Source organism: Saccostrea echinata, unplaced genomic scaffold (assembly GCF_033153115.1).
Source record: "Saccostrea echinata isolate AGI-Se365-2 ecotype Australia unplaced genomic scaffold, CSIRO_AGI_Sech_v1 ptg000064l, whole genome shotgun sequence".
Classification (NCBI taxonomy): Eukaryota; Metazoa; Mollusca; class Bivalvia; order Ostreida; family Ostreidae; genus Saccostrea; species Saccostrea echinata.
This window is the reverse complement of record NW_026889813.1, coordinates 4,567,010-4,594,555: the sequence shown is the minus strand read 5'-3', so window position 1 is coordinate 4,594,555 and position 27,546 is coordinate 4,567,010. Positions and strand designations below refer to the sequence as shown.

Below are 27,546 nucleotides of genomic sequence, written 5' to 3'. Positions count from 1 at the left end.
TTACTTTAATAACACAACCTCGCAAACGAAGATTGTGTCGCTTTCGTGGTCTAAAAAATTCTACTTGCCCAGTTTAAAAAAAAATACAAAGAAAAAGCGCCAGATTTTTTTCCCTTTTTTCAGCGATGATAGGAATATAAGTAGATGCGCTGTACACATTTCATATCCAAATAATTGCTGCATGTTGACGTTCGATATAGCCCGGATAAAAATACCTCTAGAGTTTCAGCACCTTTTTTAAAAACAATATTTCTTTATCTTTTAATTTTTGTTAACTCATTTAATTCAAAATCTGGAAAGGATAAGGTCTTTCATATCATATCAAGGAAAAGTGTCTAATCCCTCAAACTAGGGGGTTAGAGGGGCAACAATTCTTTAATCTATAACTAAAATTATCAATTTTTTCTAATTTCTCACAGTTCTGAAGCATTCTCCATCATGTGGTTCTAGTAAGGTTTAGTTATCAGTTGTCGGACAATTGATATCGTTCATATGCAGAACAAGATTTAAGAATAATTATCTTATTTATGCATATATCTTACTTTTTTGGTCAATTCGGTGTGAATTTGTCGCTACAAACATGCAGATATATATGCATGTCGACAATATCGCAAGATTTGTTCAGAAAAAAAAAGGATTGACATTTAATGTAATTATTTATGATCCAAAAATTCCATGCAGAATTCGTATTTTTATGCCCCCGTAATCGAAGATTATAGTTTTTGCCCTGTCGGTCCGTATAACTTTCTGTTTGTCTGCTTGTCTGCAAAAATTTTAAAATTGCCCATAACTTTTGATGGGTTGAAGCTATGTCTCTCATATTTCACATGTGTATTTCTTTTGACAAGGCCTTTCTTTGGGTACCAACATATTTGACCTCCCCTGGGTACCTTTAATATGACCCTTTAATCTTCACCTTAGAGTTTGACCCACAATTTAAAAACTTTAACCTAGGCCATAGCTTTTTAATGGTTAGTGCTTGAGCCTTCATATTTCACAGCTATATTCATTGAGAACAAGCTGTCATACGGGGGCATCAGTGTTTCACAAAAACATCTTGTTTGATTTAAACATGAGTGAAAATCTTTTCATTTCTTTCCAAATAAAGTTTTAAATATTGAGAGACAAATCTGTCTAGATTTATTCATTGTAGTATCTAACATTAGTAAATTTCAATTGTTTACTATTTACTATGCAGTATATAATGTGACCTAGATTTCCGGGTTAAATTTGTGAATGCAAATCTGAAACCTTTAAAATACACTGTATTGGAAATGAAACACTTAACTATCCTGTGACGAAAGAAAAAGCTTCCTGGTTAGTGTAATAATGAAACACTTTAAATAGTAAGCTAGCTTTTCTATTTTAAATATTTTTGTCATAGATTTTTAAATGATTATCTGACAAAAAAACCTTCCTCTTCAAAAAGTATGGCGACAGGTGGAGAAGAATCCTGGTAAGAATTTGTCAATTAGATAAATAAACCAACTTACTTTTAAATTTATATTGAATGATGCGAAATCATTTTCAGTATAATCTTTGGTATGTTTAGAATATATGAATTTGATATTTAACTTAAATAATTTATTTCTAGAATATAAATTACCCACTGCTTGACCTTTATCAATAAAAAACAATGAACGACGATATCCTTTAAATAAGACCTACGTATATTTGAGGAAATAAAAGCATAATAATGAAGGGTCGATGATAATGTATATATCGGTTTTTCTTATACTGATAGTTTTATGTCATAAAAGTTTATTTTTCTCTTTGGACCTACATGGATATCTCTCACCAAAGCATGATTATACTTCACGCATTTAGAGACAATAATATACATAACTTTTATGCAAGCATCATAAACCTACTATAGTTGTAAACTACTTTTTACAAATTAATGTACATTTTGTGTTGGTCTCTGTTAATTGTTGATGATCGAAATTACAAAGTTTCTCCTCCATAATATTTGACCCCACCTCTGATGTTTCTGCCCTGCTCTAAAATTTTGTATTGTTTCAGGGATTCTGAGATTGATCACTGATCATTGTTTCGTCATTCATTTATTGAATGTCAAAAATATTTGTTCTAAGGAAAGGAAATTATAGTTATACTTCGTCAAATTTATTTATGTAGTACCATTCCGCTATCAGCTGTATATGGTGTTCATGTCTGCCAGCTTATTGGATACTCAAGAGTATGCTCTGAGTACGATCAAATTTTAATCGAGGAAGAGTTGATGTTAGGGAATTCAAACAACCTCGTTTATAGCCAGCAATTTGTAAATCCAATGGTCTATATAATCACCTTGTAAGCATAACATAATTTTGGTGGTAATTAGACTGACATATTTCATACCAATTGTTAGACTTTTTTGTTATTTTTTTTTCCTTTTCTTTTTAACTGAATTTGCCTACTGAACCTTCTGTCTACCTACGAAAAATATAGAGCTCACGGCTTTTGTGACCGCCAGGCATGGGATCAATTACATGGGAAAGTAATTAATCTAATTAAATACCCCAAACCTCCAATTAAATTACCATTACAAGGAATTTGGAATGTAATCAATTAGATTACAATTACTTGTAAATGTAATTAATTAAATTACAAATTAAATTTTAAGAAAACACTTGGTTTTAAACACTTGATTTTAAACTCATATCAGATTCAGATATAACACTCAGATATAACATTTCTATTACATTTTTTAATTGTTTATGAAGTTTTAAAATATTGTATCCCCTAACCTACATCTATCAGGTCTGAAGGTTTTTCTTGACACACTGAAAAAAATTTCCACATGGGCATATTTGACAGGAATAGCTAGATACTGACTAGTATCATGTTTACTGGTGTTTTTACCTTTATTCATATGTGTTAAATATAAAACTTGTCATTTTTAAGCTTTTTGATATTAATATTCAAAATAATGGATGAATTTTGTCTTGATGTTTCCTTTTTTCAGCTTTCTAAGCTATCTCATAATCTTGGTATTTTACAAATTGTGTGTCAAACTACCATAAATGCAAATTCAAAATGTGTTTATAAAATATCTTTTGAAGTTCAGTGTAAATATGTACATTAATTTAAGGCACTAAAATCACCTGTTCATCACGTCTAACACATCGCAAACAAAGGATTAGAAGCCACTGGAGTAGGTATTTTAACTGTCAATTCATAAACAATCAAAATTATTTAGAATCAATTGTGGTTATAAATTGAAAAAGACAAACATATAAAAAAGCCTGTCATAGGAGAACATTTATATATGTTGTTAATTACGCGAATTAGGAGGATATAATTATACATGTAGGGAATATTTACCTGATGCCAATAAAAAGTACAGTTAAAACTTAATAAAATCTGTACTATACTATCGGTATACGGGAGACTATTTCTTATCGCGTATTTAGCGTAAAAATCCATTTTTTAAGTACATGTACGTTTACAATTCACAGGCTTTATTCATGCTTGTTACATCAAGAGATTAACAGAGGGTTTCATTTAAAAACACGTTTTCATCCTTGTCATACAGTCGCGTCTCAGTCTCAAATCAAAATGTTACTCTTATTAAATTATATAAATATATCAAATTTTGTTTCTTGATAAACTTCCGGGTTCCCTTTTGGCCTCCGGAGCTAGTCGACAATTGACAAGAGTTGTAAAGTAATATTTCCTTCCGAAATGAACCATTACTAATTTATTTAAAAAAGTACTTTTTCTTTTTAAACTGACACATACTTGTGCGTATAAATTAAAAAAAAAACAATTTTTCGATTAATATGGAAATACAACCAGGAAATATTAGCTCAGTGTAGGAAAATCTTAAACCAGTTTACTATGTAAATTGAATATAGATTAAATGTTTTGACCAATTGCTTTCCAATTCAAAGAAGAGTCGTCAACATCAAATTATTGCTTTAAATGCATATTTGTAAAATGCTCATGTTGGTAAAACTTATCTTTACTTAAGATCATTGATTTGTCTCGGCTTCGAACACCTTGTACTTTTGTCCCGTTTTCTCATAAATAGAGGTTATTGATTCTTTGTCTACCTTATTATTTAAGGCCATCATGTTAAATAAATGTTCGAAAGGTTTTTCTTTGTGTTAAATTATACCTAACATTTCGTAATTATTTAGATCCCTTTGAATAACGATATTATCATCTTAGAATGAATTGAAAAATCAGAAAGGGCATGTGTTTCCTCAATGACTCATTTCAGAAAAATCAGCTATCAAATCTGTTTAAATTTGTCAACATTGATTATGTTTATCTCTGTACATGATTGTTAAATTGTGATGAGATTATTAAATTCAGTTTAGGTATTGTGCAGAGTAATGTTTGGTTGTGAAGCAGAATTAATTCAAAATATTCTACACGAGAAGAATATTCTTGCTGTGGCCTTCATATTTCGACATTTAGATATATGGACATCATTTTTCATTTGCAAATTTACTTTTATTCATATATATTGACAGCACACAGTCTGCCACATCTTTTTTAAAAAACGTTACGGTTATAGCGAACTGATTTTGTGTCCCCTAGAAGTTAAAAATAACAAAATTTACATCTTTTATAGCAAATCTCAATCTTAATTTTTTTAAGTATTTATATATGTAATTCAATTCATCCAAGAACTTTTGAACTTCACGGTAAATTTTTTTTTGTATACTTCCCTAAATACATTTGGTAGTCATACCTGAAGGAAAAAAAGATGTATATTGCGAAATCACTATGTTTACTTTAATCAATTCATTATACGGATATAACGAATTACGGATATAACGAATTACGGATATAGCGAAGTAAATTCGCAGGTCCCCAGAACTTCGCTATAACTTTTTATACGTTTTACTGTACCAGCCATCTTTTTTTAAAATTCCAATCAATCATAGTTTTAGTCCAAAATATCTGTTTTCCTGGCTTTTTTAAGATTTGATATTTTACGTGCCAGGAAAACATCAGAACCGTCGCCATTATGAAAACTGGAAATTTCGGCGTCTGCAACCGGAGTTGATTTTCGATACTCGCTAAACGAATTAAATGCCGAACTCACAGGTAGCACAATGCCTCTAGTACTCACTAATATCGATGAAAAGAAAACATCACTCCACATTTCGATACAGGAATTGTAAGATTTTAAAATGCACGAAATGAAAACAAATCTCGATTCTCAGATACAATTTTTTCATGGGATTGTATATTTCATAAACGAACCATAAAAACGATGCTTGTGAGTACTAAAAGTATTGTACTATTGATAAGTTGTGAGTTAGACATTTAATTCAGTTCGCAAGTTTCGAAAATCAACCCGCGAATGCCGCCTCCACTTGGAATGGCACCGGTTCTGACGTTTTCCTGGCACGTAAAATATCAAATCGTAAAAAACCCAGTAAAACGCTAGATATTTCGGACTGTCATAGTTTGTGTTATGTATATGATGAAAATAACGTTGTCATTGTCATAATTATGGGAGACAAATAAAAGCAAATGAAAGCTTACCAGTAATTTGAAAAGTTTTCTTACGTGTCTGTTCAACCTCGGTAATTACATAGACCAAGAACAACTTCAAAACAAACTAGAATTTCTGCTAATGCAAGCAATAACATATGTCACCCGAACTGATCCCAACTCTGCATAGTTGGAGTCAAAAGTATAGAAAGCTCAGCAAGTATGTCAAAAAATTAGTTCAGTACAGTAAAACTCGGTTATAGCGAAGTCCTGGGGACCTGTGAAATTACTTCGCTATATCCGTAATTCGTTATATCCATATAAGGAATTCAATAAATTTATATAGCTGGGGATCCAAGAAAACTTCGTTATTTCCGTTAATTCACAATATCCGTGTTCGTACTAAACGAGTTTTACTGTATTTTGCAATACGACATACCTGAACAATGTCAATGTACATCTGTCATGTCACATTTCAACTTTTCTATCTCATGAGAGAATGAGCGGACTGTTACTAGTTGATTTATTTGTTCTTTCTATGACAAAACTTTTGGGGAGGAACATTTTGACAAGGTGCAAAGAACAATCCTTTAAAATTAAAAAAAAAGTTTAACATTTACATTATATTTTGATATTGATGATTGATAATTTACTTTGCAGTACTTAGTTGTTCCGTTTTTGAACAAATAACAGTTTAAATGCATTTAGGCATGTTATGAAATTTTTAAAGAACTTTTTTCCCAGGAATTCAGCAGTCTCGTTAGAGTACCTTCCACACATTTTGTATTTTATTTTATAAGTTGTTGGTATGTCTTGGGTAAGATCCGGTCTTGTCTTATTGACCCGAAATATTTATCAGGGTTTGAATCAGGAATGTTCCATGGTAACGAGACTGTAGAAACTACATTTCGTCTTCGAAATTCTTTTGTGCTTTTTGAGGTTTGGCATTCTGCTAAATAATACATATAAATCGTTTTTTGTTTGTTTTTTTTTAAATACTTTACAAGTACACATGGTGCTAGCATACATCACCATCTCCCGAAGAGCACAAAAGAGTTTATTAAACGCGATGTATTTTCTTCACTGTTCGGACAGGAAATAACACCAGTTTAAATATCTAAGTGAAATTTAAGGTGGGATGAAGAGGCTTTTAATTTGCTAAAACAATGCCAACAGTTTAAAAAAAGGACGTGTGGGAGACTCTTCAGAGGGAATTATGTTTAATTTAAAAAAAAAAAAAGTTTTATAAAAACTTAATTCATAACAAACCTAGTGACATTTAAGACTGAATATCATTCTATATACTAGAAAAGAAAGTTTCTATCATGAACGTAAAAACTATAATAGATTTGCAAAATTCGCAATATCGTTTGTCTTCGCCTTTGTTTAGTAGCAATGCATTTATTTTCAAAAATATGCATTCAAATATTAAACTTCACAAAATTATGTTAGATTAAAATGTTTTTGATCTGTATTTTACAATTCATAACATAGAGATTTAGGCCTGGAAAAGATATATTTGTTCTTTTTTAAGTTAACTGAAATCAAAACATTTAGGACATCTAGGCCAAAATATTTATTTCTATTAGATACAATCAAAGATTACTTAATAAAGGTAATATTGCTATGTAACATAAGCTAGAAATAAATAACATGCAAATGAACATGACTTCCTTCTAGGTCTGAGATTTAAGCAAAATAAAATGTACTTTGTTAAACTGTATACAAGGAAAATTTTCACCCTCTTTGCAAGTGAACGAATGTTAAACGGTGCGAAGTCACAGTAAACATAAATCTCTTAAACACGACAGAGTTTGGGTTGATTTAAAACGGGGCAAAATTGGTTACAAGCGTGAAAGGACGAAAACAATTTGAGGTGAAAAATAGCCCTAATTACATATCTGCAGTAATTAAATACTTACTTCTTAGATTCAAAATGATTTTTATAAGATACTAACATTGAAATGTAACACTCTACATGTATACGGAAAATGATTATACTGTAAAATCACATATTTTCTTGGGGTCAAATTTTTTAGGTCCGAGGAAAAATTATTTGTTCATGGGGATTTGATTTCGTAGAGGAAGAAGTGCTGAGTTGTTATGCATTTGAAATTTTACATTTCGTGGAGGATATGAATTCGTGCCTCTCTTCGTATCATGAAAACAACGAAAATCAATCCCCCACGAAGATGACTAATTTCACAGTATGAGATAACGAACAGTATTCATGCTCAAAGTCCATTAAAACAATGCAAATCGGGAGCAGAGCAAACACAGACCTCCAAAAACAGAGGTGGGATCAGGTACCATGGTGGAGTGAGCCTCCCCTGCAGAGCGGTCACACACACCGTGTGCTCCTTGTCATGATCAAAAAATAACCGAAGAATCCGTCGACAATTCAGTGTGTAAATAATGGCCTAACAATTAGTATGAAAAACATCAGTCAGCATATTACTTAAAGATAGATTGTATTTGCTGACAAGGTCATTGTATTGACCTGAAACTTACGAAATGATGACCTTAAACGAGACTGTTGATATTCTTGTTTCATCAACTTGTTTGTCAATAACTTGCCTCGTTTTAGAAATTGTTCATACATAGAGAATGCTCTTGCGTATCGAATGAACTGAGAGATAAACACCTCATATGCAGGTGATAGGGTATATTGTTGTGTGAGTAAGGGAAGTTGACAATTGAAAAGTTAAAGTCATCACCTTTATCATAAAGCTTTGTTGTTACCATTACCGTTTTTTTTTTCAAGTAAAATATCCAAATATGAAACTGATGTGTCAGACTCTATGGTATCTTTTATTTCAAGCTCACTGAGATATATCGTGTCGACATATGAATGGAAATAACTATTGTTAATTGATAATATGATTGATAATATATAATGAAAAAAATGTATCCCAGCAAAAAATCACGTATATCCAAAAAACTGCATCGATATGATATTGATGCATGCACAAGTTCTAGTATTTAAAAAAATTACGTTTTCTTAAAAAACTGACATTTTTAACAGCTGTGAGCAGGATGTGGAGAAGTACACAAGATGCCCATGTTGTTTGAAAATTTATGATGAGCCCTGTTACCTTCAATGTGGGCACACAATGAACAAAAAGTGCATCAGGAGAAAAATTCCTATTGTAAGATGTTTTATATGCAATGAATCATTTCACTGTGAATCAAGTACAGCTGGCAAAAATCGATTTGCAAAAGACCTTGCTTTAAAGATAACTCAAAGGAAAATTACAAAACTTTTGCTGGATAATCCTAAATGTTCTTTGAGTCAACATATGGGCGAAATTGCAGTACGTTACTGTGATAGATGTGAAATGAGAATGTGCATTATTTGCAATCAATTTCATCACATGAATCCTACAACAAAAAAGCACAAGGTCTATGAAGTCGGCGAAATGATAGCAGAAAATTGCCAAGACGACATCAATGTTAATAAGGACTTGAATTGTGAACACCATGAAAATGAAATCATTCAAAACTGGTGTTTGGATTGTAAACTTCCAGCTTGTGAAGAAACCTGTTCAGAGCACCATTTACAGTCAATATCAAGACAAGCAGCAGACGCAGAAACTAAAATTAAAATATTAAAAAAGAAATCAGACGAAGGTTTATCAGAAGTGAAGTTGCGTTTTAAAGAGGTGAAAACTGTAATAGAACAATTGAAGGCAGATGGACACTACGAGGACTTAGATGTTTCAAAGTTGGATTGGGCAAAGCAAAAATGTAAGAATGTGATTAAATTGTATGAAGTCTTACTTCGGGAGGTGACATTACTCTTAAACAAGGGAAACGAGCTTCATAAGTGTTACGCGTCATCATTTCTTTCACTACAACAGCAGTCAATCCAAGAATCGACAGAAAGTATTGCAAGTGAAAGTCAAAGTGGTAGCGCAAGGTCATCTGCATCGACCGATAGCGATGTTAGTCTGCGTACCCAGCCATACATGAACATAAATCCAAGACAATCAATGATGTTAAATATTTTATCTGACAGATCAACATATATGAATGTTAAGAGGAGGAGTAATGGTTTGTATGCAAATGAGGTAAGATAGAGAGGTTCTAGTTTGAAATTTAGAGAAAAATATTTTAGAACTAGCATTCATTTTGCTGTACATGTTATGCATATATATATATATATATATATATATATATATATATATATATATATATATATATATATATATATATATATATATATATATATATATATATATATATATATATATGTGTGTGTGTGTGTGTGTGTGTGTGTGTGGGTGGGTGGGTGGGTGGGTGGGTGTGAAAAATAATATGTAATACATTAAATACAGTCGAATGGGGAAAAATCAAAATTTTTAGAAGAATCAGTTTGGTCTTTTATACCTTACAGCTAAAGTATGCTGACGTCAGTCAGATAAATTCAATCATCACAGAATCATTGTCTCAGAGAAGAAGCACAGGCATCAGCGAGGAAATTCTGGAAAGACTTGATTTTTTCGACACGGAAACCAGGATCACAGGTTAATATATATATATATATATATATATATATATATATATATATATATATATATATATATATATATATATATATATATATATATATATATATATATATATATATATATATATATATATATTTGGGATGACAATCGAATACAGAATTACTAATCGGTTAACCGCAAGACGTTCCCACCGATTAACCGGTTAATCGTATCAAACTTCACATTTTCTTGACTTTTTTTTCAAATAGCTCTATTCCTACGCACAAGAAGACTTTAAATAAACAATGTTAGAAGTTAAAAACATTCTATTTGTCTTTATTTTTGATCAGAAAACTACATGCATATATTTTTATTTCAATAGACAAGAAAAAATTCAGAAAACCATGAAACATGCCTGAAAAATCGTGGATGATTTTCCAGAGCGGATGTCACATTCATAGAAGTTCATTCTTCATTGTCACCATAATCAAAACTAAGTCTAAACTGTATCACTTACTTTACAATGTTTGTTTAATAATGTAATTCGATAGATAACTGCAAGAGATACACACACCAATTCAAAGTGCTCATCGGTGATTATTATCATTGAAAAATTAAGGACAGTCGGGGTAACTACTTGGTGTTTTAACAGTAATTTACACATCACAGGCTGATCAATTACCCCACAATTTTAATCCGGAGAGCCATAATAATTAAATCATAATTAAATAAATATGTGAAAACGCTAAATTATCAACGTTTAAGCAGGAATTTCCTTTTCTAAAAATGAATTTTAAGAAGATTGCGTTCAATTTTACATATATTTTTATTTTTTAATAACCGATTACAGACTTTTTAACCGATTGCCATCGTTCCGACCGAGTAATCGGTTAACCGGTTAGAAATTGCCATCCCTAATATATATATATATATATATATATATATATATATATATATATATATATATATATATATATATATATATATATATATATATATATATATATATATATATATATATGCTGTGTAATCATTTATTCGTGGGGGATCAATCTACTTCATGTAATATCCCAATGAAACTCTAAAATGATATTTTATTTCTTAAATGAATAAAACATCAAGCGTATTGATCAAGTGGGAGACAGAAACAGCATATGCAAGTGATAATGGTATATTTCTACATTGAGCAAGGAGTACGTTAAAAAAAAAAGAGGATGAAGTCATCGCTTCAATTCATTCTTTAAAAAACACCCAACCAGATTTTTCAGACTCTTTTCTGTTCCATTTTGGAGTTGGCCTACGTCAAATTTTAATCCTCTTCGTTCATATGGAAAAACATTCTTCAAATAAATTGCAGATGTATATTCAGATAAAATATACTTTCAAGTTCCCAATCCAGGAAGAAACTTTAGAATGGAACTAATCAAAAATCTTCATTCATATGCTTGCAGAAAAAATATGGTTCACATCTAGAACTTAGTGGTCGTCCATTCAAGGACTTTTTTTCAACATAGGAGTTGCAGTTATTATGGATAAACGTGTACTTCAAAAGCTTCTTAAAGTATCTAGAATTGAATACAGCTATAAAATTTAAATTTTCAGTGTAGCATTTGTTTTTCAGGAATGGTGTTTGTGAATGACACTATCATAGTTGCCAGCCGTTCTGGAGGATTTTGCATGGGTTACGACATCCACGGGAAAATTAAATGGACCATAACAGAACACTTGTGCGGACCCTTCGATATTGCAGCATATAAGACGGATGATGAAAAGCAATTTCTTTTCATAACAGATCCTGGGAGGCGACATGGTAATTTTAGTTACATGTATAATGTATAGAACGCCTCGACTGTGGGTAACATTCATGTTGTAATAATATTTCATAATGTTTGCGGATACTTTTACATTATATCCCGATACTTCAACATTTGAAGAAAATCGCCAAAAAAAATACATGGACATGTAACTGAACGAGTGAGAATTTATATCAAATCACGTGAAAGGAATGAAACTTCATACATCAACAAAATAATTATTTTTACACATGGTACTGTGTTCATTTTAAATTTCATAAAAATAGTAAAACGAAGATTACTATAGTCCGCGACCTTTCCGAACAACCATCGTTTGCATAACAAAAAGACTTTATAATTTGCATTTTTATTAATTCTGTTGAAGAATGAAGTTTAGCAGATCCTCGAATTTATGAATAAATATTTCAAGTTTGTCTATTTTTCAGCAGTTATTAAGAAAATCACCAATTTTAAAATAATATACGTTACATCGTCCGATACCCACGGGTGATCTTGTCTTTTCCTCATCACCCGTGTGCAAAATCGAGGAAATATTAAGATAAAATATGGCAAGTTTACGTTACGTATGTATGCTCTACAATGCCAAAAACTTCCCTATAATGTTGACACGTACCAGCGCCAGGTCAAGATCGGCCTATTCATCCTGCAAACCGTATGATCCCTATTTCAATACCCTTGAACTGCTATCAGAACAGTAGGCTATCATAATCGTTACATTCACCCAAAAACTGAAGAAAATCGATTGTGCAATTTTAGTTTGTGAGCTCGTCAACTTTACGTTGGTGTTCCTCGCACTCGCGCACGCGTGCGTCGTTTGCCTATTTTTTTCGGTGTTGTAACCTCCGTTCTAATGCTGCCAGGGTGTGTGAGACTACGTGGTCGATAGGGTTCAACATGCCCAAACTGGTCTCGATCAACTAAGGGCTGCCTTGTGGTAAGGGTTGAATAACATCCCTATTAGAAGGATAAACAAACTGATGAAATCCATGCATAGAAGAATTAAGGTTGTGACAGATGCGCGGGGGAGACATGTAAGATAAAGAGAATTTTCGATTTTCACTTTTTTTTTGGGGGGGGGGGAGGGTTACCGTCATATATATATATATATATATATATATATATATATATATATATATATATATATATATATTAGGAATGGAATGGCAATTTCTAACCGGTTAACCGATTACTCGGTCGGAACGATGGTAATCGGTTAGAAAATCTGTAATCGGTTAGTCGGAAAAAAATAAAATTTTATGTAAATTTGAATGCAATTTTCATAAAATTCATTTCTAAAAAAGAAACCTCTGCATAAAAGTTGATAATTTAGCGTTTTCACATATCTGTTTAAGCTGATTTGGAAGTAATTATGGCTTTACGGTTTGAGATTGCGGAGTAATTGGTCAGTTCGTGAAGTTAATTACTGTTTTTAAAAACACCATGTCCTTAATCCCGATCGTCCTGTAATTCTTCAATGATATTAAATCACCGTTTAGCACTATGAATTGGTATGTTTGTCTTTTGCCGTTATCTATTAAATTATATTATTACACAAACATTGTAATTTAAGTGAAAGTTAAGTCATGGTTTTGATAATTGTGACATGCAATGCAAAATGAACCTGTGTGACATATGCTCTGAAAAATTATCAATGTCCGATTTCTCAGACATGTTTCATGGTTTTCTTTTTTTTTTCTTGTTTATTGAAATTGAAATAAAATATATTTGCATGTAGTTTCTTGATCAAGATAAACAGAATGTTTTTAACTTCTAACTTCTTTTTCAGTCTTCTTGTGTATATGAATAGAGCTACTTGAAAAAAATATGTCAAGAAAATGTATGTTTTGATACGATTAACCGGTTAATCGGTCGGAACGTCTTGCGGTTAACCGATTAGCAATTCTGTATTCGATTGCCATCCCTAATATATTTATATTACATTTTCAAGAGTGAAATACTGTAATTTATTTACTGAATAAAAGTGATATTCTATATTCTGACACAGTGTGAAGGATATCAAAATGGTATTCTCACAGTGTGAGAATATCCGAAGTGCGGCAAAATTTATGAATTTCCTTCCCTTCACGAAGAGTGTTTTTTAAAAAATCCTTGGCCTGTTATGAGATAAAGTTGATGAGCCATCCTGATAGAGACTAATAGTTATACTGACAAAGTTTTTCCAAATATGTCGTTAAAAATATATGTTTACGTTTTTCAAACTCGCAATCGCTTAGCTATGACGTCTCAACCGCTTAACTCTGCCTATGACACTCTGTTACGAAAAGACCGAGGCAAAGGGAAATCTAAGAAAATGTAATAAACAGAAAATTCAATGTTTTATAGATGAATATGGAATTTAGTTCACTCGTGAAACAGGATTTTTTGATATTTTCACATGTGCTTCGCACTCATGAAAATATCAAAAAATTCTGTTCCAATCGTGAAATAAATTCCATATTCATCTACAAAACATTGAATATCTTATATATATATATATATATATATATATATATATATATATATATATATATATATATATATATATATATATATATATATATATATATATATATATATATAAACAGCTTGGGAGTTTTAAACGCGTATCACGATCTCAATGTTTAACCTATTTTTAAAGCATCCTATAATGAAGTTTAATTTAATCTTAATTTTAAAAATGTATAAGCATATCATGTATAAGTATCTGCATATTATGTCATGATATCAGCATATTACACTGTATGTCATTATATCAGGATATAAAGATAAAATATCATCACAACATGGAATGTTATCCACATAAGGCAGCTGAGACGTTCCACATACATAACTGATGAATTATAACATGAATGTTTGTATATTTAGTTGAAAGATTGAATGAAATTCATATCTGTTCTTGATAATCAGAGTTTTAAAAATTATATTCTTTATTATAGAATCTATATAGGACAATAGTTGTAGAATAGTAGTACAATCTGTCACACGTAGAACAGAACTTGAACGGATATTCCTAATTTTCTTGTTACTTTAAACCTTTTTGTGACGTCATCTTTTATTAAACATGGTCCAATTAATTTCTTATTGCCCTGTATATTGTCCAACAAGTTACTTGTAGGTGTCCAATAAGATTCAACATATTGGAAAGCTACAGGTAACATTAAAATGAAAACAAAAGGCGATACAGATAAATAAATAGCACTGAAAAAACTTTGATAATTCAAAGAATTTAATATTAGCAATAAATGTAAGAAATGTAAGAAATCAGCATTTACTATTTAATAAAATAATTCTATTGAATCCACGGTGAACTGAATTTCTTGGGGGAAATTTTGTAGAAGAATCCGTCACCGATGTTAAATTTCAAAATTTGTCGTTCGTTTATATTCCTTTCAAATTAATTGATCTATGGAACAAGCACAGAATATTGGGGACACAAAAGACAAATCAGGTGCACGTTTTCTTGCAACATCCTTGGGTCTCTTTGCGTAGTGAACATCTATTTTCTGCCTTTAACTATTCCGCTCGCCAAAGTTACTTCAATAGTTAATGATTCTGTGATGTAAGCCAGTATTTTTGTTAGGTAATATGTGGCTATTTTTGCTGGCTGTTCAGTCCCGCATTGTTTGAGCGAGTGTCTGTCGTCGCTTTTAAGAAATGGCTGGAGTAAAAATCCAACAAAACCGGAACACAAACGAGAAACTGTTTGTTGTAAATGAGAATATCAGAAATAATTTTCCAATTTCATATTTGAAAAAAAAATTCAGTTAAAAAATGGTTTAAATTCTGTTGTTTCGCACATTTCAGAAACTGTTTCTTGCAAACTCCGAAATATAAGAATATCCTCAGATTTCACAGAAGAAAACTTTTTCCAAATTTTGATGTTCTCCATGAATGACATTGTCAAGAATATTTGTATCTGAAAAGGTCGTCGATTAGAAATGTACGTTGTCATCCCGTGATGTTGCATCGTAAATGAATAAATTGTCAAAACTTTAATAGAATTAATTTTTACGCACGTGTTTATTAAAGATGCCGCAATACGGGAAAATAAGACTGAACGAAGTTATAAGCCGAAAACTGACCATTATGTCAGATATTAAACTCTAACGCTCCTCGGGCCGTCTAATATCTGATATAATGGACAGTTTTCGGCTTATTACCATTACTTATATAGATCCTTCAGTCAGGGTTTCAAGGAAGACCAAAACGCATACTCTGCTAGAGTTTTCTTTTTTCGAACAAATTATTCATGAAATAATTTAAACAGTAAAGACCTTCATGTTTCCCTATTTACTTTTTTAAAAAAGCGTCTGACTTTAAGGATGTTTACTCAGATGACAAAAAAAAATCAATAATAATTATTAGAGTTTGAACTAATTATTTCAATTCGAATTTTTTTTCTGTCAATTTTATAATTTTTACCCATTTTTAATTAATATTACAAAATTCTGAATGACAAGAACTCTAAACGATTTATAGTCTGAGTTTTGTTGTTGTTGTTGTTGTTATTGTCTTCATCATGCATGCCGGTATTTAAATAACATAAAATTATAAAAATGTTGAGACATGTTGTATGGAATGATTTTTGATCATATTTTTGAAATTTTTTCATTGCATGCCATTCATTATTTGAAATCTTACATGAGCTTAAACTCGCATGATATTTGCAAAATGGCGTTGAAAAACTACGGCGCCACTGGAGAGCCAGATAAATTTCATCCGAACAAACAGATATTTTTTATCTGGCCCTTTAGCGCCGCCTTAAAAAACACATATAATATTAACTTTATGAATAATAGGGTATTGCAAGAAAAAAATTATGGGGAAAAAAATTTCCCCATAATTTTGTTCTAGCTTGCCTATTTTCTCCAAATAATAAAATATTTTTATATTGATATTGAGTTATACATTAGTTATTTTGTCCATTTAGAACAAATTTTGATTTAACATATTGTACTTTATAGCATTCCATTTCTGTCAACTAAACCCTGTATGAGTAAATGTCATTTTTAAGTAGTATTGAAATATTTACCATTTTGTTTCAATAATATAAATTAAATAATATAATATTGATAGCAAAATGATACCATTTTAGTACCACACGAAGGAACTATCCACGTCTTCAGACTGAGGGAAAATGATCGATACAGTTTTGAGAAAAAATTCACGAAACATTGTGATCAACCACGTGGAATTTGCATTGCTTCTTCAAGGGTGTTTGTCTGTGAACCGGATAGAAATGAAGTTATTGAGTATGCCCTAAACAAAAACGGAACAGGAAAAATTATTACTCGATATGGTAAAGGCGATGTATTTTTAAAAGAACCAATGTACACTGCGATGGAAACAGGTGACAAAATTAGACTTTTGATTTCTGACACTGAACTAGGATTAAAAAGAGTTGTAATCCACGAGCGCGAGAACAATACAAGTGGATGGAAAAGTCCGAAGGGTGAACATTTTACGCCATCGAAACCTTGTGTTTGTAAGAATAATGTTGTTGTAGGAAATTCAACAGGTCGAAAACTACATTTTGTAAATTTTCAGAATAGAAATTTGAGCCATAGGGAGTATGAAATAGAAGATAGGTTTCACAGTCCTGTAGCACTTGCTTTTGACAGTGATCATGGATACCTGATGATGGCATGCAAAGATGGTGTGGTTGTCATTTATCGGACTGTGGATCTCGTTCAGATGGATGAAATAGTGTCCGAAGTGAAGAATGGAGATCCTATATATGCAAATCCAAGATTCTTAGAGTAGACAGACATGTGCCAACTGTCACTGATTTTTTTTTTTTATTGAGGGGGGGGGGGGGGTCATATATTGACCAATGTTAACATATCTAATTTAAAACATTCATTTTTGGATCTACTGTCGTGCCCAATTTATATCACATTAAATTCCTTTAACAAAAGGTTTGTTTTTTTTTAAATACTGTGAATTACTAATTTTGGTGGAGGTTAATTTTCGTGCTTCACGGTTTTGTTTGTGTATTTTGTTTGAAGTTGCTTTTGAGAATTTTTCACTCATATTGAGACGCCACCACCTGCCGACGGAGGGTATGAATAAATCCTCGAATTCATGTCTCTCTCGAAATGTAATCTTTCTCATATATAGAAACTCGACACTTCTTCAGCCACAAAATCAAATCTCCCACAAACCAGTATTTTTCCACAACCCACGAAAATTTGACCCCACGAAAATGTGTTATTTTACAGTATGCCGTGATCTGAACTAACTTATCATTTATATTCAGTACATTTTGGTAAATATTGAAATATTGTGTGTCCCACCTGACCACACACAGGTGAAACATACTAAGAGACCATGTTTCAAATGTGTCGCATGAAATAAATGTAAAAACTTTGTGATAAGTGGAGTTTTAAACAAGTTTCATGAAACACGCCATGAAACATTGTCTCTCAGTAAGTTTTATCAGTGCGTTGTCAAGTGTTCTGTGATATCAATTTATACCCTCCGGATGTCAATCGGATCTATCTGATAAAGTTGTTCTTCCAGTATTCTTATATGATGGTGAAATATGGGGTTTCAAAATCATCTTCTTACTACTGAACATGTACAATTAAGCTTTTTTAAATATATGATGAATTCGGTGGACAAATTGCTTAATAGTGTTTGAGAAAGGTTAAAAGCACAGTTTGGGCCTGTTTTCTTTATTTAAAAATCCTGGAAAAGTTGACTTTGTGCAACTTATTATCAAATGTTACTGAGAGCACTGAGCTGTGTTCCCATGTATTCAGTGTACCTGAATGACACAGGTGATTCCTTGTGTGTGTGTTCGGTGTTCAGTGAACCATTGTTCTGGTGTAAAGATGGATGATCACCAGGACAAAGACGCAGAAGAAGAGCAAAAAATATGGGAAAGTTTCCCTCCTAATGCTTAACCGACTCTTTTTCTTACAATAGTACAATGGGAAATAAAAACACAAATTGTATCATCAAAACTAGCTTCAAAACGAAGAAGGATCTCCTTAGCAGGATACTTCAGAAATTGTGTGTATTGTCTTCCATGCAACAGTCAATCAAAAGGATAGTCACAAAGGATGATATATGGAGAATAGTTAAAAGTGTAGTGGCTGGCTTTATGAAGGATCTAAAGAGGAAATTATACGAGTATTTCACAGCCAGTATAAAGGAAAAGATCTAAAATCAGAAATCCAAGAAGAACTAAAGTCGCAGTTAGAACAGCGCAGTAAAGATGTTGCCAAAATTAGGAAGGAACTTAAATAATTTAATTCTGGTTATAACGCGGTATTTGATTGGATAAAAAATTTTACTTTATATTGTATAAATTTGGTTGCCTACGTCACAATGACTTGCGTAAAAAACGTATCGATCCGCCTGACGTTACATTTAAATTTTGTACGATTTGAAGTAATTTTTTAATCGCAATCATCTTTTTTCTTATACCAAATAAATGAAATTTAAATTATAAGGAATAAAATTAATAGCTACCCAATTTATGCGATATAAATTGGTTAGCTATTTAATTCATTCCTTAAATAAATTAGTAAACTGGACACGAAACTGAAGGAAGTAAACGGGCTTGCAAACATATCAGTCAGTATGGCCAATTTCAAACAGCAGTACTCCCGAAAAATCACATCAAGATTCTTAACTGACCAGAAAGCCAAGGCCAAAAACCGAAAGAAGAGTTTTGTACCATCGTGGTGGAAAGAACAGGCATTGTCCTCGATCTGCGAAACATCCTTGCCATTCACAGAATTCCATCCAGTGATAAACAACACCCGCACTCCGTGATTGTCGGTCTTAAAATGGAGTGGTGAGAAAATCGGTCATTACAAAGAGAGAAAAATTCAAAGACAATTTCATCATACTGGTTCATATTCCCAACATGAATGCACAACTCTCAAGGACCTTAAAAGCTGAGAACAGACATCTTGTGGACAATGCCTGATACTTCAAAGATCATATTTGTCCTGCATACGAGTGGCCACAGGCAAAGAATTGATGTCACGGACAACATTGACAAAATATTAAGACCTTTAAAAAACCAAAAAATTGAAAAGGACCAGTATGTGAAATCGTCTACAATAAGCATAGCTAGCAGAAGGAGCCAGAGGCAGTTGTGGCTGTAGATTACATAACTGGCTCTAGTCCTATAGCAAATCGCAACAAGAATGTATTGACGAGTATTATAAGTGATGCTGTAAAAGGTTTTTAAAGTGGGGTAGTTTTATAGGTGAAATTAGTAGGGTTTTACATATTTTTGATTTTAATAGATTACCTTCAACTTAAAAAAAAATTATTTGGTATGCTCCTTTACTATAGTCTGTCCCACCAAGCTACTGTCACCACTTTTTGCAACATATCTCAAAATATATAAATACCTTGGCCTTCAGCCTAGGTTCGAGAGATAGATCATTTTTTTTCCAAACTTCCTGCATTTATCCGAACCCTCGAGTTCAACCGGTATATTGACACGGCGGCAAATTCAAAGTCTACGGGGATTTAACATGGTAAACTCGTCCATTAGCGTCAAGATCACGGGGCAGGAAACCAGTTTATCGAGGGAGTAGTCGTTCTTTCCAAATTAAAATTACAAAAAATCCTAAAAATTCAACGAAAGCAATTCAGTGTGTTTTGGTAAAAAATATAAGTATTGTTTTGCATTCAAATATATTTGACGAGTTTTCTCATAAACTGAGAGAAAATAATCCGAATTCAATGCAGTACAAGTTGTGGATAACGCACTGCTCTAGAAAGGGGATGTTGACATGATGTGTAATTTACAGCTTCCTTCGATGAAAACGTAAGTTGTTTTTTTTTTTTACTTCTGAAAGTACACCCACAAAAGAAGTGTTTTCAAGTGCTAATGATTTGTCAAAATCAAGCATTATTCGGCGAAAGCGCCCAATGCATATCTGCACAGTAGGCCTAGTGGGGGAAAACGAAAACTTTCAGTAGATCTAACGTTATAATGGTAATGGCTTTTTTGTAAGAAGCTTAAGATTTTTAATATTTTATATGATAGGTCTACTTTCTCTTTCAGTCACAGGGAACATATCTAAAACGCAACAGTTGGTCCACAGAATTCATTGTAAACAATCCTTTCACCTGATGAATAAAATGTCAAATTTCCCCCTTTTAGTTACAGAAAATTTTCTATTAAATATACATTAAAATGAGGATAAAGTAAGCATGCTGCATTTTATTATAAAATAAATGAACTTAGATTAGCTCTCAGAATGCAAATTATTACGTTAATCCTAAACTTTCCAGGGGAGGGGGCATGCCCCAAATACTCCCATTTTGAAATATTCACACTTCCAGTACTAACTTTGCAGTTACATTTCATCCCTTCATGTGAAAGGCAGTGTGATTTTTTTGGTTGTTCCTCAGTCCCCCCTCTTTTTCACTAACAATTTTTTGTTAAGTTGGAATTCATAATATGGTAATGCTGAAGTTTCCCTGGTATACAACCCTTGAGATTTCTTTTTTTTTTCTTTCACCAGTATTGTAAAAAAAAAAATCTTTATTATTTTTTTTTTTCGGGAGGGGGGGTGGTGGTATTTCTTTAAAGTTCATAATTTGAAATTCATTGACTTACATCTACCCCATAATTAACCCATTTTGTTCAAACAATGAAGAAAGAGAGCATACAGGACAATCCCCATCTTCGCTAGCCAAGGGTTTCAGAGTAGATTTCGGATCGGAAACCCTTGGCTAGCGAAGATGGACAATCCCCTGCTGTGAGATATATTACAATTTTCAAAGTTCATGGAAGAGTTACATTTATAAAAAAAAAAAAGTTGTTAGTAATGTCAATGGCAAACTTAAATTTTCACTACCTCAGGATGCTTCCATATCAATATTACTAATCATGGCTTTGCTGTTCTTGAACAGAAGTTTTTTTTCAAGATGATTCCTATATATTCTTAAGCGAAACTTTGACTTTGACCCTCTGTTGTGTCCCCACCCCCCTAATTTGAACAAACTTGAATCTACACTACCTGAGGATAACTTGATTCTACATTACCCAAGGTTGCTTCTGAATTAATATGACTAATAGTGGCAAAGCTGTTCTCAAGAAGAAGAATTTTAAAGACATTTCCCATATATTCCTACATAAAACTTCACCCCCCTCTTGTGCCCCCCCCCCCCCCCCCCCCGGTTATGATATGATTAAACTTGATTGTACATGTGATGTAATTTGTAATGAAGCTTTTACATAATTTTCATCTTTTCTTGCCTAGCTAGTGGTTCTTGAGAAGATTTTTAAAGATGCCACTAAATTTTCATGAACTCTTCATTATCTCTCCTTGAAAGAAGGCATGGCACTTCCTGTGAACAAACTTAAATCCCCTTCACCCAAGGATACTTTGTCACATTTGCAGGTTTGTTTTAAATTGGCCCAGCGGTTCTTGAGAAGAAGTCGAAAAAGTTTATAGATGGCAGATGCCAGACACCCTTTGATCAGAAAAGCTCACTTGAGCCTTCGGCTCTTTTTTTTTCTTTCCACATACCTTCATAATTGAAAATAAAAAATACTAATCAATAAGTTTTTCAATTAAATAAAAGAAGCAAATGTGTAAAAGATGATATTGACAATACAAATTTTGTGAAATATAACATCATGAACTTAAGAATTAAGAAATGTCTTTTCTCAGAGTGGGGGATTATCTTCGCCTTGTACGCATCCATTCTTTATGTCCAAAAGAACAAGATGTGTTTGTGAAACACTGATGCCCCCGTATGGCAGCTTATGTCGAAGGTTAAAGTTTCTCAAATGCAAGTCAAAATCCAGGCCAAAAGATAAAAAATGTTGATACCCAAAGAAAGATCTTGTCTCGAGGAAAACACCTGTGAAATTTGAAAGACCTAGATACAACTGTTCAAAAGTTATGGTGAAGGTTCAAGTTTTTTAAATAAAAGTCAAATGTCAAGGTCAAGGTCAAAGTGGTTGGTATCCAAAGGAAGATCTTGTCACAAGGATTACATATGTGAAGTATGAAAGCCCTAGCACCAACCATTCAAAAGTTATGGCCAAGGTTAAAGTTTTTCAAAAGTAGGTCAAACTCCTAGGTCAAGGTCAAAGGGTCAAAGTGGTTGGTATCCAAAGGAAGGTCTTGTCACAAGGATTACATATGTGAAGTATGAAAGCCCTAGCTCCAACCATTCAGAAGTTATGGCCAAGGTTAAAGTCTCATAAAATTTTGCAAAAGTGGGTCAAACTCCAAGGTCAAGTCAAAAGGTCAAATATGATGATACCCAAAGAAAGGTCTTGTCACAAGGAATACACATGTGAAATATGAAAGTCATAGCTCCAACCAATCAAAAGTTATGGGCAAGGTTAAAGTTGACAACAGACAGACAGACAAACAAACAGACAAACAGACAGACAGGACAAAAACAATATACCCCCGGGATCTTTCGATCCGGGGGCATAAAAATTTAGCAAAACATTCATTTGTAAAATTAAAGTTATGTACAGTATTCTAGCATACATGTACTAAATAAAAGGCCAGAAAACTGATATCATGCATATTGTATACAGTGTATGAGCACATTGTAATAAAGAAGTAAAGTATACTTGATTATGCCTTTATATTTATTTACATAATTTTTTTTTTGAAGGTTAAAAAAATTGGAGTACATTGTTATGATGACCAGACTCGAAGGCATTCATGTAATTGGGTGAATCACAGAGTCTCAGGAATCTTCTGGACTAGTAAGTTATACATGTACATGTATATATAAAATATTGAAATGTCTTTACTCTGTCTGAATTGCATACTTCAGGCTGGAATCTGAAAATAAAAATTGTAGTTTCCATATGTATATAATTTATACTACATGTATCTTGGTACATGTAGAATTGAAATTCATTCTTTAATTTCACTTCAATTACTTAACCATAAATTTTCATTCTCAAGAATTTTAATAACATTTAAGATGTGTTTTATTATCTATTTCAGACCAAAAGTGATGACTGAAACAAATATTAACTGGTAGTCTACTTAGTGATCTGGACACTGGATAAGCCAGAAACCATTTTCAACAGAACTGTTAAGAGTGTAAATAATAATAAAAAAAAAAAAACAAGATACCCACTCTCCAACTCATTCATAGCTTCATTCTTGGCTTCATTGTGTTGAATATGAGTCAAGACTTTTCTATTGTACCAAGGCTGAAGGGACTTTAAAACCATAAACAACATCACCACAGAGCAGTTGACTTTCATTTCTTCTTCTGAATTTGTATGTTATACCCTTAATTATTACAGTGTGAATTTACTTTGCACAGAAGAAGATGTAAATTAGCATAACTTCAACAAGTATTTACTTTGTCAGTTTCAGACACATAACTCAATTATTTTGGTATTTTAAAAAAAAGTAATTGGCAGCATTTACTGTGGAATCATCATTGTTCTTGGGGGAGGATAGGTGGGTCAAACATATCCACTAATTTATATTCCCACAAATACTTATTTTTTCAACTTGTCAATTCATTGAATCTTTAACTTAATGTATTTTAAAGTTAACCTTATGAAATATGTCTGCACAAACCAGTTGAATTAAATGCCTGCCCACTAACAGCTGATTAATCCCCCCCCCCATAAAAATGATTCCACAGTTTTTCAATTTTCAAAAACTATAGAGGGCCATATACATGTATCTGCAGGTACTTTGGGTGGTTTAATCATCTTTGCTTGTGCTGGTCTGTCTGATGTCTTCATCAGCTAGCTATTCTGTATCCTACAATTAAATTCTTGTTTCCAAATAAAACAGCTGTAAAATGCTTTGTATTATTTATGCTTATTTAATTTTGTCTATAGTTTTTAATTATTTTTTTTTCTTAATGTTTGGAAAATATAATATGAGAGGGATTCGACAAGAATTTATATTTCCTGCAAATATACATTTTTTTTTAAAAAGTGTGTGTTATATATCAGGGACCTATATACTTTAATAGTTAGTAGAGATCCCTGGTTATATTTTAAAAGTTCATATTCATGCAAAATCTACAGACATTATAAAAAACATATAAAATGTATTCCATGAGTACATGTTTGAGTGTGTCCTTGATCTTTGGTATTCTGGCATTTATTAATGGAAAGACTTGATATAAAATGTTTAAAATCTCAGGGCCCGGATTTACCTAATGCCGATACAGGAAGTTTTCGAAGGGCAAGGTCAAAATCCACTGGTGACGTAGTTTGATGCAGACTACAAGTCTTGTTTTGCACAAAGATTCAAAAAGTATTAACAAAGGTGGATATATGGTGTGATAAGTGTTATAAGTATATAAATCCAGGAAGTGCACTTACGGGACATGTATAGAAGTGACAAGATGTTTAATCGTGTTTACATTGAACTATATATATATATTGTGTTTGGGATTTACTCAGTGCAAGGTAAAGTTGTAGATTTTGTTTACATTTACACTCTATAGAACGTATTCGCTTACATGTTTTGGCAAAGCAGTCATGGCACTCTTCCTTGGTTGATATTTTGCAGCCTCGAATGTTTTTAACATTCAAACTTACGAATCCTTGAGTATATGAATTCAAATGGGTCGCAGTGTTTAGCTCTTTTAAACTTCTTCTGTCAATTGATATGCAATGTATGCTTAAAACTCCGTATTTTATCACTAATTTTAAAATACACGTGTATTAGGTGCTTGGTAAGTCTCGGGCGGTATGCTTTTCCGGACGTCCGTAAGTGCAGAGAATTTCCGAAAGTGTGTTACGTCATTACGTCAATGACGGTAAAGTACGGAAATCCACGAATAATGATGGATCCCCTTCCGAAGTGACGGCCATTTTGGCAATGTTAAATCCCCGTAGACTTTGAATTTGCCGCCGTGTCAATACACCGGTTGAACTCGAGGGTTCGGATAAATGGAGGAAAATTGGAAAAAAAATGATCTATCTCTCGAACCTAGGCTGAAGGCCAAGGTATTTATATATTTTGAGATATGTTGCAAAAAGTGGTGACAATAGCTTGGTGGGACAGACTATAGGATTTTGAAAACGTTTCCGATTCTTTAGAATCAATGAAAATGATTGTACAATTTTGAAATGATTCTGGTTTAAAATTTAATATTTCAAAATCTCAAGCAGTATGGATCAAACCATACTTTGTGTGATAAAAATCAAACGGGTGACTTTTAATTATCGATATAAAATCAATTATATCAAAAAATTACTTGTCATGGGCGAAAAGAGATTTCACTTCCACAGGAAAGATCGTCATTAAAACTTTCAAAATTTAAATATTTACATGTATTCTCAGCTTTATTTTATCTAACCAAAGAAAAGCTTTCAGAATAGTTGAATTAAATTGGAAATTATTTTTGGAAAGATGTTAACTATTGCCAGACGTCAGATGGTTAAAGATGGATTTTTCCATGGTGCGAAACTAAGGGTTAAAGGATAGCCAGCTGAATTTTGTGCAAGCAGATTTACATCGGAATTGGTACCCATGTTTTAACAACATCGGTTAGCAGAAGAAACAATCATATTACTGATGCAAAATACTGATGTGTTTACTTCCTTAAATAGTTTTTTTTTTTATGCAATAGTTTATTCCATGCAATTACCTATACGTACACGTCCTTGTAACATTTTTCTGCGTTCATTCTATACTACTGGATCAGTCTAATTGTTTTCTACGGAAAGAGAGGTACAATCATTTCGCTCCAGATGTCACTTAAGTCTAGTAAATCTACTAGCCTTTTCCTTGCATTGTTTTATTGATTGGGTGTGATAACTTCCATGAAATAAAATAAAGTTTGTTCATTTAATCTCATTATCAAGCTTTAGAATTTTTATTTATCTCATTTTATTTTATAAAATGAAGTCATATGGAATGGAATTATATTATTGGATCAATTAATATTTGTCTTCTGTACACAGGATTTTGTCCGAACATGTTCTTGGACACAACTGCATGGATTTGTCTGAAAATTTGTACACTCACTATTCACTATATAAAAATGTGTACCTGGTATTTTCATCATAATTGAATATTTTTACGGACTTTTTTCATTTTTATAGACATATTCATTATGGGTTTATGTGTATTTGAGACATAGAATGAAGAAACTGCCCTCCCCCCTTTTTTTACAGATGTAGAAAAATGGTAATAGCAGCTTAAGACCAGGTCATAATCTTTTTTTTTAAATTCGCCAAAGATTTTTTGTTTAGTTTTAATGTAGATGGTCCCTACAAATTTTAGTTAAGCAGAATTTTTTTTTTAATTTTGCCTCAAAATTACACCCTTTTTTATTCAGCTTTATAACATTCTTTTTAAAAATCTTTGTTTTTAACAGTAATGACATAAATATGCAATAATATTGTACTATATGAAAATGTAGACTTAAAAGTGCATCACACAGCTGATAGTGTAATTTCATTTATTCTTTAGGAATATAATGAGTGGACATGCATCAAGTTCAAGATTAATGAATAAGTTCAATGTAGAAAGCTTGCCTTAATCGTTTCAGTTAGAGCATGTCTGATCGAGCCGATGTTATCTATATCTCTTGGAAACTGGGCAGAAGAATTAAAAATCTAATTTTCTTAATTGCAATTGATAGTATCTGTCAAATTAAAGTACATAGTTACTTTATGATCAGCCTTTTATTTTCAAAATTAATTTGGAATAATGTTATCATGAGTAATTTGATATTGTATAATATAATCTCAACAAACAAATTGCAGAGTGCCATGCCTCACAAAGATGACAGATGGTTCAAATTAAGTTTTACAAATCTAATTTAAAAAAAAAAAACAAAAC

General features: G+C 32.1%; 1 protein-coding gene and 1 long non-coding RNA gene across 3 annotated transcripts; both read left to right on the top strand.

Moving 5' to 3' along the window:
• Positions 1 to 1,429: 1,429 nt before the first annotated feature.
• On the top strand, positions 1,430 to 17,550 carry LOC133175771 (uncharacterized). Its single transcript, XM_061310882.1, has 5 exons — positions 1,430 to 1,456; positions 8,480 to 9,524; positions 9,851 to 9,980; positions 11,566 to 11,754; positions 16,854 to 17,550. The coding sequence occupies exons 1-5, from the start codon at positions 1,431 to 1,433 to the stop codon at positions 17,519 to 17,521; spliced, it is 2,058 nt and encodes a 685-aa protein (XP_061166866.1). The 5' UTR covers position 1,430; the 3' UTR covers positions 17,522 to 17,550.
• Positions 17,551 to 20,222: 2,672 nt separating this feature from the next.
• Positions 20,223 to 24,544, top strand: LOC133175889 (uncharacterized). 2 transcript variants are annotated; one of them, XR_009719341.1, is made up of 3 exons: positions 20,223 to 20,555; positions 23,381 to 23,474; positions 23,722 to 24,544. It is a non-coding gene; the product is annotated as an uncharacterized LOC133175889 (long non-coding RNA). The 2 variants fall into 2 exon arrangements; XR_009719342.1 differs by lacking the exon at positions 20,223 to 20,555 and adding an exon at positions 22,010 to 22,140.
• Positions 24,545 to 27,546: the final 3,002 nt, after the last annotated feature.

Excerpts from the sequence above, each read along its gene's own strand:
- LOC133175771 (XM_061310882.1), top strand. The coding sequence starts at position 1,431 with ATGGCGACAGGTGGAGAAGAATCCTG. Across the intron at positions 1,457-8,479 it reads ACAGGTGGAGAAGAATCCTG|CTGTGAGCAGGATGTGGAGA; the intron begins GTAAGAATTTGT and ends CATTTTTAACAG. Across the intron at positions 9,525-9,850 it reads ATGGTTTGTATGCAAATGAG|CTAAAGTATGCTGACGTCAG; the intron begins GTAAGATAGAGA and ends TATACCTTACAG.